Below are 15,282 nucleotides of genomic sequence, written 5' to 3'. Positions count from 1 at the left end.
ATGGGCTTTTCGGAGATTAAAATTTTCTCTGATTTTTCTCTCATTGGTCAGTGACTTCCATATCTGTAGTCTTTGGCTGTTAGGTCAGTGTTCATCCCAAATATTTCTTCTGTCTTTACTAAACTTCAATTTCTCTACCTTTCCTCAACTAAAAAGCAGCTAATCCCCCAAAGTACCACAGTGATTTTTTTTTTTTTTTTTTTTAGCATTGGTTAGTTTAGCACTTGGTACCTGAATTCTAAAAGTGTTTCATAAAGAAATTTACAGTGGTAATAAATTGACATTTCACTGAGGCAACTGCTTTTGAAAAGAATTGGCACTTAATTCATATCTGTGATTAGGAATGTTTCAGGTTGTAAATGAACACTGATTAAAATCTTGACATTACTCAGACAGGCAATATTTGCTCACATTTATTCTCCTGCATTGTAAGTAGTAGCCAACTCACAAAAATAAAGTATACAAGAATGTAATATTTTAAAAAATAAGATTAACAGTGTAAGAAGGAAAATCTCAGAAAAAGCAGATAGACAATGTAGAAAATTGAAATGAAATCCCGCAGTAAGAAAAACAAACAGAAAAGTGATTATTTAAGAATTATGCTACATGTGGAACTTAACTAGACCATTCTAAGAAAGACCAATTTCTAACGCAAATTTTCTGAGGTTTTGAGATTTACTTTATTTTTTAAAATATGTTATAGCTACATGTTTTACTATAGATTTTCCTTTAGCCACTCAATATACTGATTTATAAGTCTGTGACTAATTTTAAGTCCCAGATATGAAAATGCTCCATGGAATCCATCCTCAACATGGTTATGAGTCACCTGAACTCCAGCGTTGCGAAGTCGGGTGACATACATGAGCCCATCATCTCTTAAGGGATCATATTGACAGGTGATGACATAGGTTAGGGGTAAACCATGTAATTTGTTGTCATCAGCCAACAAAGGGGCTGCCCTCACATCTAGGAACCCTGGATATTTTTTAGCCAGCTCAGAACTGCCATAATTTGGATCGTTATAAACATGTCCTTTTATAAACCTTTCAGGGAGCAGGGAACTCCAATTAACAAATTTGAAGAGATGACTTGATTCCACAGGTACATGTCGTCTGGAAAGCATGGCTTTTTCAAGTGATCTATCAGTGGTAAAATATTCACTCCAGAATCTGACCGTGAGTGATTTGGATAGAAATAGAAAATTTGAATTTTCTTGATATGATGGTAAATCTACATCAAGAGGCTGAAGGGCAGGATAAATTAAAGACTGGATCTTGAGTTTGATCTTGACATCTGGGTCATCAAGGAGCTGAGAAACAAGATGATTTGCACAAATCATTTTCATTTAAAACAAAATATCCCTAATAAGATGATCTATCTGTCTATCTTGTTCTTATCTATCTATCTATTCATGATCTCAAAAGGACTTAAGTAATAAATGAAACATACCATCACAACAAACTTTCTAACATTCAAACTGGGTTTCTAGAACTAGATGTTCATCAATATTTTCAACTTAAGGAAAATCATCTGTCATATATGCTTTATGGATAATGCAAAAAGATCGAAGTGATCATTAGAAAGTATCTACTCTTTCTGCTAGAAATGATAACCAGAAGAATTGCATAAATATTATGTTCTGTTCATGTAAGAGTTTATAAAAATAGGCCTGGTATGGCGGCTCATTCCTGTCATCCCAGAACTTTGGAAGGCTGAAGTGTGGATTGCTTGAGGTCAGGAGTTCGAGACCAGCTGGCTAACATGGCAAAAACCTGTCTCGACTAAAAATACAAAAATTAGCCAGGTATGGTAGCACACACCTGTCATTCAAGCTATTCAGGAGGCTGAGACACAAGAATTGCTTGAATCCATGAGGTGGAGGCTGCAGTGAGCTGAGAAAACACCACTGCACTCCAGCCTGGGAGACAGAGTGAGACACTGTCTCAAAAAAAATTTTTTTATTAAAATATACCAGTATATCAATAAGCTTTGCCATGAAGAAGAAGGATCACTTAATAGAGGTTTCTGACATGGCTTTGATGCTAAAGCGACATGTTACTTTAGGAGATTTGGGCAAGCCTTCTGTGTGAAATGGTCTATTAACATCATCTTTTATATCAAGTCTGTTGTGCTAATATTTGTAATAATCAGTGGTCTGTAAAGAGGGATATACCAATACCAGGTAGGAAAAAAGGAGACTTATAAGAATAAAACATTACAAAATATGTTTTAAATTGTGAAAACACATAGGTTAAAAAATAATTTAGTGTTTTCAAAGTGTATAATATACTATAAAAGATGTATAGTACTTCTACATAAAAGTACAGATATTATTAGATGTAACCTCAGATATTTTGCAAATTGTGGTATTTATCTACATTTTAACTATAATTATCAAAATAGACCATTTTGGAGACTATTTGTAAAGATTGTTACAAGTTGCCAGGTATTTTTATATAAATTTATTCACATGACCTTCAAACAACTCTTTAAAGTTGAAAGACTTCATTTTTCTTAAAGGTGAGGAAATGAATGTTTATTTAGAGAGATTAAGCCAATATCAAATCTAGAAATTACTGCATCTCCAAGTTTCCTGATGTCCAGTCTAATGCTTTTGCTGCTACATTGTGAAATCCATAATAATGATTAGAAATCTATCTGTGAAGTTTCAAATACTTGTTCTATATTGTGGTTGAAACTAAGAGCAACTATAATTCTTTCCTTTTGAGAATATTGTCCAACAGATTCTAGCAGTCAAAATGCTTTTAGCGTGAAAAATTATAAATAAATATAATTAACAAAACAAACAACAACAATGTTTTAAAATTGCTTTAGAACCCTCGTTTGTAACTAAAGTCAACTAATAAAATCTAACCTTCTACATATATTCTACATAACTTCTACATAATCCCAGAGCGCTAGGATTGCAGTTCTGAGCTACCAGATGCAGCCTATAATTTTAAATGAATGATTTATCCAAAGAATTAACATTAGAGAGAAGGTCTTAGGTAGCTTCTTCTCCTGACTGCTACTCCATGGGAAAATAGTTCCTTTGTGACTACTACATGAGAAAAGAGTTTAGATGTTTAAACAATCAATAGCAGTGTTTCTCCTTCATCATAAAAACAAAATCTATTCTACATATAATCCGGGGCAAAAATGCCATTTGTTATTATTATTATTATATTGCCATTATTAAATGACAGATAAAAAGATCTGATTTTACATCTACATACAAAAATCTTTCGAATTCTTCATATTTCTTCTTTGTAAGTAGCATGGGAATCTTTGAATGTGTTGATACTTTTCTTAAAATAGGATGATTATTATGGTAATAAAGGAATATGCCATCGAAGATTATATGAATTCATCTGAACTTCTAATAGGGTAATAGGGTCATTAGTCTCACGATTACATGATCTCATTCACCTACTTAGTATAATATTTTACTGACATACATTATTTTATTTTTTATGCTTTTAAGAGACAGGACCTTATTCTGTCACCCAGGCATGATTACAGCTTATTGTAACATTGAACTCCTGGGCTTAAGAGATCTTTCTGCCTCAGCCTCCTCAGCCTCCCAGGTAGCTAGGACTACAAACTCACACTATTATGCCAGGCTAATTTTTCTTTCTTTCTTTTTTTTTTTTTGTAGAGACAGGGTCTCACTGTGTTTCCCAGGCTGCTATCAAACTCTTGGTCTGAAGTGATCCTTTTGCCTTGGCCTCCCAGAGCGCTGGGATTGCAGTTCTGAGCTACCACATGCAGGCTATAATTTTAAATAAATGATTTATCCAAAGAATTAACATTCCCTTAAGAAAGAAAAAAAATCTATGACAGAAGCAGAGATTGACATTATAATGTTTTAGTCATTTCTTCTCAATATTCTCTTTAATAGTTTCAAAAAATTAATATCTCCTATTTGCATTTATATTTTAATACATGCATTAAATATGTTTATAAGTAGACTATTTTTAAAAAGCATAGAAATTATGAACATACCTGTTGAGTCACTGCTGCAGCTAAATTCCCTCCTGCACTATCTCCAGAAATACCAATTCTCTCAGGGTTCACACCATATTTTGCAAGAACTTTTTTACGTAAGAACCACCTTAAGGCATTATATACATCTTCAAATTGAATTGGGAAATGGTACTTAGGTGCTAATCTGTAGCTGTAGAGAGAAACATAGTTTACACATTTTTTTGTTTGTTTTTATTAGACTGTAGTATATTATTGGTGCAAAAGTAATGGCAAAACCGCAATAACTTTTGCACCAACCTAATACATGCTGGAAGTGCACATAACTATATAATTTCTTTAATTTTCAAACTAAACATAGCCATCTAACCTGCACTGAGATCATGAAATACAACATTGCCAGCATCCCAGAAACCTTTTGTTTACTCTCTTTAATTCCTGAAGTATCCACTAATTTGACATAACTGCATACATTAATTTTGCCTAGTTTTGGCCTTTAAATAAATAAAATCATATAGCATATACTCCTATGTATCTGGTTTCACTTGTTCAACATTATGTTTTTGAGACTCATTCACATTGCTTCTAGCTTCCTGTTTAGTATTCTATTGTTTGAATATACCATGAATCATTTACCCATTAACATGTTGATGGGCTAAGTGAAATAAGCCAGTCATGGAAGAACAAATACCGTATGTTTCCACTTATATAAGGTGTCTAAAATAGTCAAATTCATAGAATCAGAGTGAAAAGATGGTTGCAAGGGCTGTGGGGAGGAGGAAATGGGGAGTTACTGATCAGCTGGCATAAAGTTTCAGTCAGACAAGTTGAATAAGCTCTACAGATCTGCTGTGCAACATTGTACCTGTAGTCAAAAATAACGCAAATTAAAAAATTCATTAAGAGAGTGGATCACATATTAAATGTTCTTATAAATAATTAAACAAACAATAAATACTAAATAAATATTTTTCCAAGTAAAAAAATGTTATGGGGATATAGGTTGCTTGCAGTCTTGGGCACAAACAGTGCTGCTATGAATATTCTAGTACATGGTTTTTTTTGTGACCATATGGCTGTATTCCTGTTGATACATACCTGTGCTATTGATAGTAACAGAGGTATGCATATATGCTTAGCTTTACTTAATAATGTCAAAGAGCTTTGCTAAGTAGTTTACCAAGTTATTCTCAAACCAGAACTAATGGAAGTGCTGTTGATTCAAAACCTTATCAACACTTGGTATTTTATGTCTTTCTCATTTGACCTATAATCTCGAGTATATAAAGGTGTCTTGTAATAGGCTTAATTTGTATTTTCCTGATGTATACAGTACATTTTCATATATTGTTTGATGATTTGGATATCCTTTTCTGTAAATTGTCTTTCTAAGTCTTTCCCCTTTACTTCTATTAACTGGTAGGTGTTTTTATATTTTGGATTTGAAAAAGTATATATGTATTTAAAAATTTTTACAGTATACATATGTCTATACCCACATATATATGTACACACACAAACTTTAAAATTTCTATTAATGTCTTTCAATGAACATAATTTCATAATTTTTTTTTTTTTTTTTGAGACAGAGTCTAGCTCTGTCGCCCAGGCTGGAGTCCAGTGGCATGATCTCGGCTCACCACAACCTCCAACTCCTGGGTTCAAGCAATTCTCCTACCTCAGCCTCCCAAGTAGCTTGGATTACAGGTGCCCACCACCACACCCAGCTAATTTTTGTATTTTTAGTAGAAATGGAGTTTCACCATGTTGGCCAGGCTGGTCTCGAACTACTGATCTTGTGATCCACCTGCCTTGGCCTCCCAAAGTGCTGGAATTACAGGCGTGAGCCACTGCACCCGGCCTGAATTTTTAATACAACTATTTTACTGAGATATTCATAACCTATAAAACTAACACATTAAAAGTATGCCCTTAATTTTTAATATAACCATTTTACTGAGATATTCATAACCCATAAAATTAACATATTATAAGTATGCAATTCAGTGATTTTCAATATATTCAGAGTTGTGCAACCATTGCCACAATCAATTTTGGAAGATTTTCCTCACGCCAAAAGGAAATCCTATACCCATTAGTAGTCACTTCTCATTTCTCCCCATCCTCCAAACCCAATCATAGGCAACCATTAATCTACATTCTATCTCTATTCATTTGCCCTATTTTGGACATTTTATATAAATGGAATCACAAAACTTGCCATTTATGACTGGCTTGTTTCATCTAGCATAATATTTTCAAGATTTGTCCATACTGTAGCAGTCCTTTTATTAACAAACGAATAATTAACTGACAAATGGATGAATAAAATGTGGTATATTTACACAACTGAATATCTGTATAGATATGCCACGTTTTATTTAAACATTCAATTGAATTTTAAATATTCAATTGTATAGATATACCACATTTTATTCATCCATTTATCAGTTAATGAACATTGGGTTGCTTCAACTTTTAAGGTTTATGAATAATGCTTCTACGAACATACAAGTTTTTTTTTTTTTTTTTTTTTTTTTGAGACGGAGTCTCACTCTGTCGCCCAGGCTGGAGTGCAGTGGCGCAATCTCGGCTCACTGCAAACTCCGCCTCCCAGGTTCACGCCATTCTCCTGCCTCAGCCTCTCCGAGTAGCTGGGACTACAGGCGCCCGCCACTACGCCGGCTAATTTTTTTTGTAATTTTAGTAGAGACGGGGTTTCACCGTTGTCTCGATCTCCTGACCTCGTGATCCGCCTGCCTCGGCCTCCCAAAGTGCTGGGATTACAAGCGTGAGCCACCGCGCCCGGCCGAACATACAAGTTTTTATATGGGCATGTTTTCATTTCTCTTGTGTATACACCTAGAAATGGAAATACTGGGTCAATATGATAACTCTGTTTGACCTTTTAAGGAGCTGCCAAAGTGTTTATTCCCACCAGCAGTATAGAGGATTCTGATTTTTCCATGTCCCCACTAATGCTTGTTATTATCTTTTTAAATATATATATTATACCCATCCTAGTGGGTGTGAAGTGGTATTTCATTGTGGTTTTGATTTGCATTTCTCTAATGACTAATGATATTGAGCATCTTTTCATGTGCTTATTGGTCATTTTAATTTAAATATAACCAAAATTATCTATATTTTAATATTGGAGTTCTTCATCTTTAATATAAATAAAATGAGAATATTTGAAGGCAGGACATGTATTTGCATAAATATTTTAAAGTATATTTTATCTTTCAAGTACATGAAAGATGCTTATTGGCCATTTTAATTTAAATATAACCAAAATTATCTATCTTTTAATATTGGAGTTCTTCATCTTTAATATAAATAAAATGAGAATATTTGAAGGCAGGACATGTATTTGCATAAATATTTTAAAGTATATTTTATCTTTCAAGTACATGAAAGATGCTTATTGGCCATTTTAATTTAAATATAACCAAAATAATCTATCTTTGAATACTGGAGTTCTTCATCTTTAATATAAATAAAATGAGAATATTTGAAGGCAAGGCATATATTTGCATAAATATTTTAAAGTACATTTTATCTTTCATGTACTTGTGATTTATTAGTCATTGCAATGAATCAAACACAGGTGTAGGTCTTATACTGTAATTTGACTTGCCATGTTTAAGAAAATTCTCTTTAAGTATAAAGTTGGAATGCAAACAGCATAAGCCTGGATTTTCTAATTGCATTTTACAAAATATTATTCTAGCCACTACATTCATGAGTGATCACATACAACCAAATATTGATCAAGATTATGTCCCAACTTTATAATAATGATTTAACTTGACAAATGGTGATGAGTATGTTATTTTTTAACTGTTCACTTACTTTTTGAAATTTCAATTTAAATGTGTACTGCTCTGGCATGGGTCTACCCAGCAATCCACCCCTAATTTTACTGTCCCTAAGTGCTCTTTCCATAAATGGATTATTTATCTAACATAATTTTATATGAACTCATCTATTTTGTTTAATTTGATAATACATTTTTTAATATACTTAGCACAGTGTATAGCACTTGTTCAGCAAAACTATAGGCTATATTTTAAATATTTAAAATTATATAGCCTACATTTTAGGCTTACCAAGTGCTATACACTGGACTCCGTTTCAAGGACGTTATCACTCTTCACAATGACCATCTGAGATGGAAATTATGTATGACACACTTTTATAGATGATCCTGTGACTCCAGGGCATTCATTTTTAAAGACTGTGAATTGGCCGGGCGCGGTGGCTCAAGCCTGTAATCCCAGCACTTTGGGAGGCCGAGGAGGGCGAATCACGAGGTCAGGGGATCGAGACCATCCTGGCTAACACGGTGTAACCCCGTCTCTACTAAAAATACAAAAAATTAGCCGGGCGTGTTGGCGGGCGCCTGTAGTCCCAGCTACTCAGGAGGCTGAGGCAGGAGAATGGCGTGAACCCGGGAGGCGGAGCTTGCAGTGAGCCGAGATTGCGCCACTGCACTCCAGCCTGGGGGACAGAGAAAGACTCCGTCTCAAAAAAAAAGAAAAGAAAAGAAAAGAAAGCTGAGAAAATCTTGGCATGTCAGACATCTGGCCAGAAAACCAAACAGCACAGCTCTTACTTGGTTGATACAACAACAGCATCAAGTCTGTCTGCTGTCCATCTTGACAGCAAGTCATAATCACTTAGAGCTGAAATAAAAGGATAAAAGCAACATATTAGTAAAATAGACAAATGAAGACAAGGCTGTTTCCTTCACGAAAATCCTGCTGCACTTCTTTCACGTTCTGGCAGTTCTATTTTACCTTAAAATACGAGAGACAAATTTAACACTGTATTTATAAGAAGCCATCCATCCATGATTCAGTGGAATTCAAGTTTCCCCGTGAACCTCCTAATGCTCCTCCTCCCTTTTATCTTTTGTCCTGCACATTTTGCCATTGATCCTTCTGTGTCAGACTCATTCTCTAGATTAACCCAACTGTGTATACTGGAAGGAGGTATTGATTTGGCTCTGTTTTAGATGATGGGTATACAAAGATAAAAAGACAAGTCGCCAACTTGACCAATACGTTGTCAGATATGTGAGCCAAGGAGATATAGACAGAACTGTAGCAACATAGAAGGATCACCTAAGTCTGCATGGGACAATAGAAAAGGCACCTTTTGGTGCCTTTTGGAATAGAACTAGGTGCCTATTGGAATAGAACTAGGTCCCCTTAAACAAACACGGGAACTTACTGCTCGCATCTGTACTACTACTTTAAGAATGTATCTAGCTGAGGCCTGTCTTTGCCTCTTTTTCTCTTGTCTAAGAGGAAGATGTAATGCTCTTTTTTTCCATTTCCCACCTTCCTACTATATCCAATTGTTTTACTAGTGTTCTAAATCTTCTTCCTTTCATTTCCTCTGGGATGTGTATCTATCAGTCAACACTCCCAGCCCATTACTTGGCTAACATATTTCTACTTATTGCCTTCATTTATTTCAGTCTACCAACTTGTTTATATTTCTCCTGCACAAAAATAAAAGAAAATGCTCCTACTTAACTTTCATTTCAATCTATAATTTTCTTGCTTATTTATTTCACAACTAAGTCCTTTTAAGGCCAGCAATTATTCTAACCATTTCATTTTCTTCCCTCTCACTTTTTGCTTGCTGTAATGTGTTTCTCTGTGAATATCCCATCATGTCAGCAAGTCTCTCCTCAACAATATTAACATAAAAATTCAACATCCAAGAGACATACTTCCATCCTATTTACTTGACATCTCTACACCATCCAGGACTTTTATTATTTCCTCTTTCTTGAGGTTCTCGCCTTCTTCGGCTTTCTTTTCATTTTCTTACATTTTTGACCACCTCAGTGCTTTGTTGTCTGCTTATTCCTTCACCCAACAATTTTGTTTGCATTCCCCAGAAATCTGTCCTCACCCTCCCGGTCTCTCTCTTTTTAATTTTCTGTCTTTTTCTCCTCTAACTTCCCACATCAATGGACAAATTTGCTTAATTTCAAGCCTGTAACATTTTCTTTTCAGGACTAATGTATTCTTCCTCTCTAGAGTTCAGAGTTCTTAACTTAGTAGGCCCAGTCCAGTCTTCACTCTTCCAGCTAATCTATACTGTATTCATTGGAGGTAAACAGATGAATATCAAGAGCCCTAGGACTCAGGTGGGTTAGGTGATTTTCTCACACAACTGGGACTTTTATCCCAGTGCTTCCACTTCTAAATGTTTTTCTCTTTCTGCTGTAATTCTGTACATCAAGAAATATACAACCTTCACACCCAATCTTGATTACTCTTGCCAAATAAACTAAGTTTAGCCTAAAGCTGCCTCTTTCCATATTTTAAAGGTTTCTTGATACACAGTGAGTTGTAACTTAATTGGATGTGTAACCTACTCTTGTCCCAATCACTGAGTTTCAGCCAAAGGTAACCAACTTGTGGAACCAGTTTCAAATAAGGCAAACGCTGAGCTGTAACCAATCTGCCTATTTCTGTGCCTCACTTCTGTTTTCTGAATGTCACTTTCATTTTTCTACCCATAACTTTTCTTCGACCATGAGGCAGCGCTGGTGACTCTCTGAACCTATTCTGGTTCGGGAGGATGCCTGATCCGCAAGTAGTTCTCTGCTCAATTAAACTCTGTTAAATTTAATTTGTCTAAGGTTTTTATTCTTACATTCTGGCCTATTATTTCCTACATTTATCACTTTAAAACACACTGTATTATTTACTTATTTATCAATTGATTAAAGATTGTCTCCATTAGAATGTAAGCTCCAAGAAGACAGGAAGACAGGATTTTTTTCTTTTTTTTCTTTTTGAGGCAGAGTCTTGCTCTGTTGCCCAGGCTGGAGTGCAATGGTGCAATCTTGGCTCACTGCAACCTCCACCTCCTGGCTTCAAGCGATGATCCTGCCTCAGCCTCCCGAGTAGCTGGGATAATGTGTGCCCGCCACCACACCCGGCTAATTTTTGTATTTTTTTAGTAGACACGGGGTTTCACCATGTTGGCCAGGCTGGTCTCAAACTCCTGACCTCAAGTGATCCACCCGCCTTGGCCTCGCAAAGTGCTGGGATTACAGGCGTGAGGAAATTTTGTCTATTCAAAAATGTATTCAAAGATCTAAAAATATTACCAGGCATATAGTAAATATGAGTAAATGGATGAAAATATTAAATGGTTCTGTAATATCAAGTGGAGAATGATAGAAATAACAAGGCTTTCTTAGAGTAATTGCGATAAATAGAAAAAAAATGTTTCTTCTCACCTCTACCTGGGTTGATGAGGAAATGCATATGTGGAAAAGAGTGATATAAAGCTTCAAGGAAAAGTAAAACTTCGCCAGCAGAACAAAGCACGAGAAGATAAAAGAGGCGGTAATGTCCAATGCCGAAGGGCATGTATACCTACTGAAGACTTAGTAAAATGTTGGCGAACTACCTCAGTGACAGAGATTTTTCAAAGCACTCACTTACCAGCACTTCCTATGCACCAGCCTCCACCATGGATGTAAAACAACCCCCTTCTTAGTGCTTCAGACTTTCTCTTTGGCACATATACCCGAACAAGAATGTTGTTGAATTTTGTCTCAGTCACAGTGACATTTTCATCTGAGGTTGCTGGGACTTCATAAAAGCTCCCGACAACCTTAAAGGAATCCATAAAATGGTGAAGTCCCAGCAGCTCCACAAATGTAGCCTAAAAATGAAATTCACAAACATCTTGAAATTCAAGTATCAAATGGCAAAGAGATCTATGGACTTACAGGTAGACATTAACCCTTAATAAACTCAAATGGAATTAACTAAATTTTCATGCATGAATCCTGTTTGGTCCTTTTAAAAGAAACCAGAAACGCAAAGGTTATACCTAGGGTGGTTCTTAAAAAAGAGGGAGTATACTGTGGAGGAAATAAAAATATTTCATCCCAAAATATATCTCCTTGACATATTGCAAGGTGGCTTTTCAGAAGGGCTGGAAATACAAGAATAGCTAGAAAGCTTTTCTTTTGTGGAGGCGATTTGCATCTGTAGAGAAAATCTGCATTGATGCAGGCTTTCTCTGAGAGCCTTCATTTGTCCAGATCTAGGAAAAAGCAACTGAGAATCTGACACCTTTAAAAGTCTGAAAGAAATTTTTACCATCTATTCTCTCTGAGGGCTGCTACCTGTGAGGATCCATCTATATAACAAGACCACTTTTGCTAACCATGTCTCCTCTTCTCTCCTTCCCATAACCTGTCTTGCCACCATATCATTTTTTGGCCAAGCCACCATTCTTTCAGTAACCTCAAGATAGTAAAAAAAAAGTGTTAACCATCTGGCCATTTCTTTGAGATTTTATATTTTGTAAGTCTATTATGTATGCTAAAAATGTATATGCCTTTTTCTCCTGTTAAGCAGACCTGTCAGTTGACTTTCAGCAACCTTCAGAGGGCAAAGATGAAGTTTTATTTTGACCCCTGCTACTAATTTAGTTCCTATTTCACTAAAATGTGTCAGGCTCTCTACCAAGCTTTAGGTTTTCAGAAATGAACCAGACAAATGCTCTTCTCGAGAATCTCAGAGTTAAGTGTGAAAGACAAATAAATGGTTACAAAACAATGTAAATACTATTACAGAGCTCTATACAAGGTACTTTGGGAGCAAACAGCAGGTGATTACAAAAAGCTACTTGGGAGTAGAAACTGGAAAAGCAATTTTGTCTGAGGCTTGAAATAAATACCTTTTCCTAAGCCTTTTGCTAACCAAATAAGAAAAGGAAAAACCCTGGCAGGTCGAGGAACTGGTTCAGTTTAGAAATAGGGAGGTGCAGTGAGGCGTGGCTGTGGAGCTGGTTCCACATGAGAACTGGGAGTCAGGGTTGGGAGGGAAGGAATGAGGGGGAGAAAAAGGGAGGGCAGCTTGCCTGCCTGCAGCCCATCCTTTCACTGTAGAATGAGTCAGTGTTCTGAGCACTCTATTGTAGTCATCTCAGTAATACTAACAATTTGCTTATATGGGAGGAAGATAACATTTTCTTATCCATGTCAGATATGAGGAAAGTGAGCCCAGGAAGGTTAAATATGTCGTCCATGCCTACACAGCTAGTAAATGATATTTACCAGGATTCTCAATGCAGTAGTTTGATTCTTGATGTAATGTTCATAATGTAATCCTTTAATAAAGGGTATGGACACTCAAAGATTGCCAGACATTTCAGAGAAGCCAGCAAAACTAATCAGGAAAAAAGGGACAAACCGGGAGCATAAACGATCACAAAAAAGCAAGCAAACAAACAAGCAGATAATTCAGGAATAAGAAAGGGCATTAAAACAGCTTTTAAAAGGTATATCTACTGAGAGCTCTGAAAATACGTTACTTTCATAAATTGTGGACAGAATGTAAGTAAATGAATGAAGGAATGAATTAAAAGGCTACCAGAGAAGAATATATATATAATTGCTTAAATAAATAAAAATTAATATAAAGACTACAAGAAAAAAATCAAAGACCTCACATATTGTAGCACAGACAGCAAATATGAGGAAAAAAAATGTGTCCCTTTCTTAAAGCTTTTTAATAGCTCTGCATCACATACAGAATTAAATCAAAACTTACTACTAGTGCCGACAAAGCACTGTATGATATGGCTTCTAACCTCTCCAAACTAATTGCAACAATTTCCCCATTAAACCCAAATGTTTCATAGGATTTCTTGGACTTGTCAATATTCTGTAGCTGGGATGTTTGTACTTGTTGCTGTCTCTGCTGGAAAACGTTTTTCTTAGCACTTAGAATGGTTGGTTTCTTTTCATTCTTCTGGTCCGTAAGTAGATGTTTCCTCTTCAGAATGGCTTTTTCTCACCATGCATACAGTAGCCCACTCTTGCCTTCTGCCCAAATTACTCTCTTTTCTTCCATCTTACCTCCTTCAAGGTATTTCTCACGAACTAAAATCATTTATTCATTTAATTCGAATTTATTTTTTTCTCCACCAGTAGAATGTCAACTGTGTGGGGACAGACTACTTGTTTGCCTAATAGGATTTGAGAGAGTTGAATTGTTGAATAAATGCAAAATAAAAGATTAATCCAGGAGTTACAACATTCATCTGGTTTAAGTTCTGAAAAGAGATTTGTTTTAATGAAGATAATAAAATAACCAAGGAAGTAATAGTAAAATATCCTCAAGGATCCAGAGAGAGCGACACCTTTTTAATTTGCCAGCATCCAAGCTGCCCAGTTGCCAGGACACCCAGGTCTCCCTCCCCCTCTCATTTGTGCATACTGTGCCCTCTTGTGGTTAACCCTAGGCATGTGCCAACCAGCCTGTGCATTGAATCTTTTCTTGAGAACTTATTTACCTGTCCTTAGTCTATATTCTGAATCCCAAAGATAAATGCATAAAAATCTATAATTAACATATTGCTGCATAATCAGATGATCTCTAATTTGAGTATAAAATTTAAGTAACAAAGCATACCTAAGATAAGAATTTCAAAGGAGAGCCACTATCATGACATTAAAGCTACCTAAACAAAGTACTTTTTAGCAAAACCTATTCAAATGACTCCTTGCTTGTTGTTCTTGATATTTTTTAACATGATTCCAATACATAAGACAGAAAACGAACAACATTTCTAAGTAATACATTGTCAAAGGCCACAGCAGTTATTTTAAAAGATGAAGAAGTCAATAAATCAAAAGAATAGAATCTTGAAAAACTTAATTCTCTGGGTCAAATGGTGGTGTATGCACATCTGAATTCATAAAATTCCAAACTTACCAAATTTTGCATAGTTTTCAGATGTGCGTTTATCCACATTATTCTCCATGGCTCCTCAACGTTATCTGGGAGAGGCGTATAAATATAATATGCTATGAGGATCCCCACAATCAGAAGGTACAGCGATTTTCTTCCCATGGTGTACGTCCTGCTTCTTGGTCTCTAGAAACACAGAAAGTAAACTTATATGATATGCCTGATAGTGTACTTTAATAAGCAGTGTGCTTCAGCTCCACCCAAAAGTTTTATCTTGCTTTTTTGAATATAGAGTTGCTTACTTAGTTTAAGGGTTGGCATGATAAGGTCAAAATTTTACCTGTTATCCAGACACAGTCGTGTTAAGTCCAACTTCAAAGTTTAATGATTAATAGGAAACTAGGGCAAAGTTTGTCAATGATCATACTGTTATCTGTATTCCAATAAACAGCAGGTATTGAGTAATAACTCGGGAACAAATTCTTTAACTCTAACATAATTATCCATAGAAAACATACAGAATTCAGAATCTTTGTTTTAAAATAGC

At 35.6% G+C, this 15,282-nt stretch overlaps 1 protein-coding gene across 2 annotated transcripts; it reads right to left on the bottom strand.

Annotated features, from left to right (window-relative positions):
* Positions 1-395: 395 nt before the first annotated feature.
* Positions 396-15,059, bottom strand: AADAC (arylacetamide deacetylase). Of its 2 annotated transcripts, XM_030823108.1 has the most exons (6): positions 15,038-15,059; positions 14,760-14,921; positions 11,469-11,691; positions 8,606-8,675; positions 4,009-4,180; positions 396-1,312 (listed from the first exon to the last, which is right to left on the bottom strand). In XM_030823108.1, exons 2-6 carry the CDS (start codon positions 14,895-14,897, stop codon positions 716-718), a joined length of 1,200 nt encoding a protein of 399 aa, XP_030678968.1. In that variant the 5' UTR covers positions 14,898-14,921; positions 15,038-15,059; the 3' UTR covers positions 396-715. The 2 variants fall into 2 exon arrangements, with proteins under 2 accessions (XP_030678968.1, XP_012365981.2); XM_012510527.2 differs by lacking the exon at positions 15,038-15,059 and having other exon boundaries at positions 14,760-15,034.
* Positions 15,060-15,282: the final 223 nt, after the last annotated feature.

Source organism: Nomascus leucogenys, chromosome 11 (assembly GCF_006542625.1).
Source record: "Nomascus leucogenys isolate Asia chromosome 11, Asia_NLE_v1, whole genome shotgun sequence".
NCBI classification, from domain to species: Eukaryota; Metazoa; Chordata; class Mammalia; order Primates; family Hylobatidae; genus Nomascus; species Nomascus leucogenys.
The sequence above is the reverse complement of the archived record's forward strand: the minus strand, read 5'-3'. Positions and strand labels throughout refer to the sequence as shown.

What these genes read in the sequence shown, in the direction of transcription:
- AADAC (XM_030823108.1), bottom strand. Translation starts at nt 14,897, where the DNA reads ATGGGAAGAAAATCGCTGTACCTTCTGATTGTGGGGATCCTCATAGCA. An exon ending in CTGGTGCATAGGAAGTGCTG is followed by an intron (nt 8,676 to 11,468) that starts GTAAGTGAGTGC and finishes CTTTTATTTCAG; the next exon opens with CTCTAAGTGATTATGACTTG. An exon ending in CTGCAGCAGTGACTCAACAG is followed by an intron (nt 1,313 to 4,008) that starts GTATGTTCATAA and finishes CTTGTTTCTCAG; the next exon opens with CTCCTTGATGACCCAGATGT.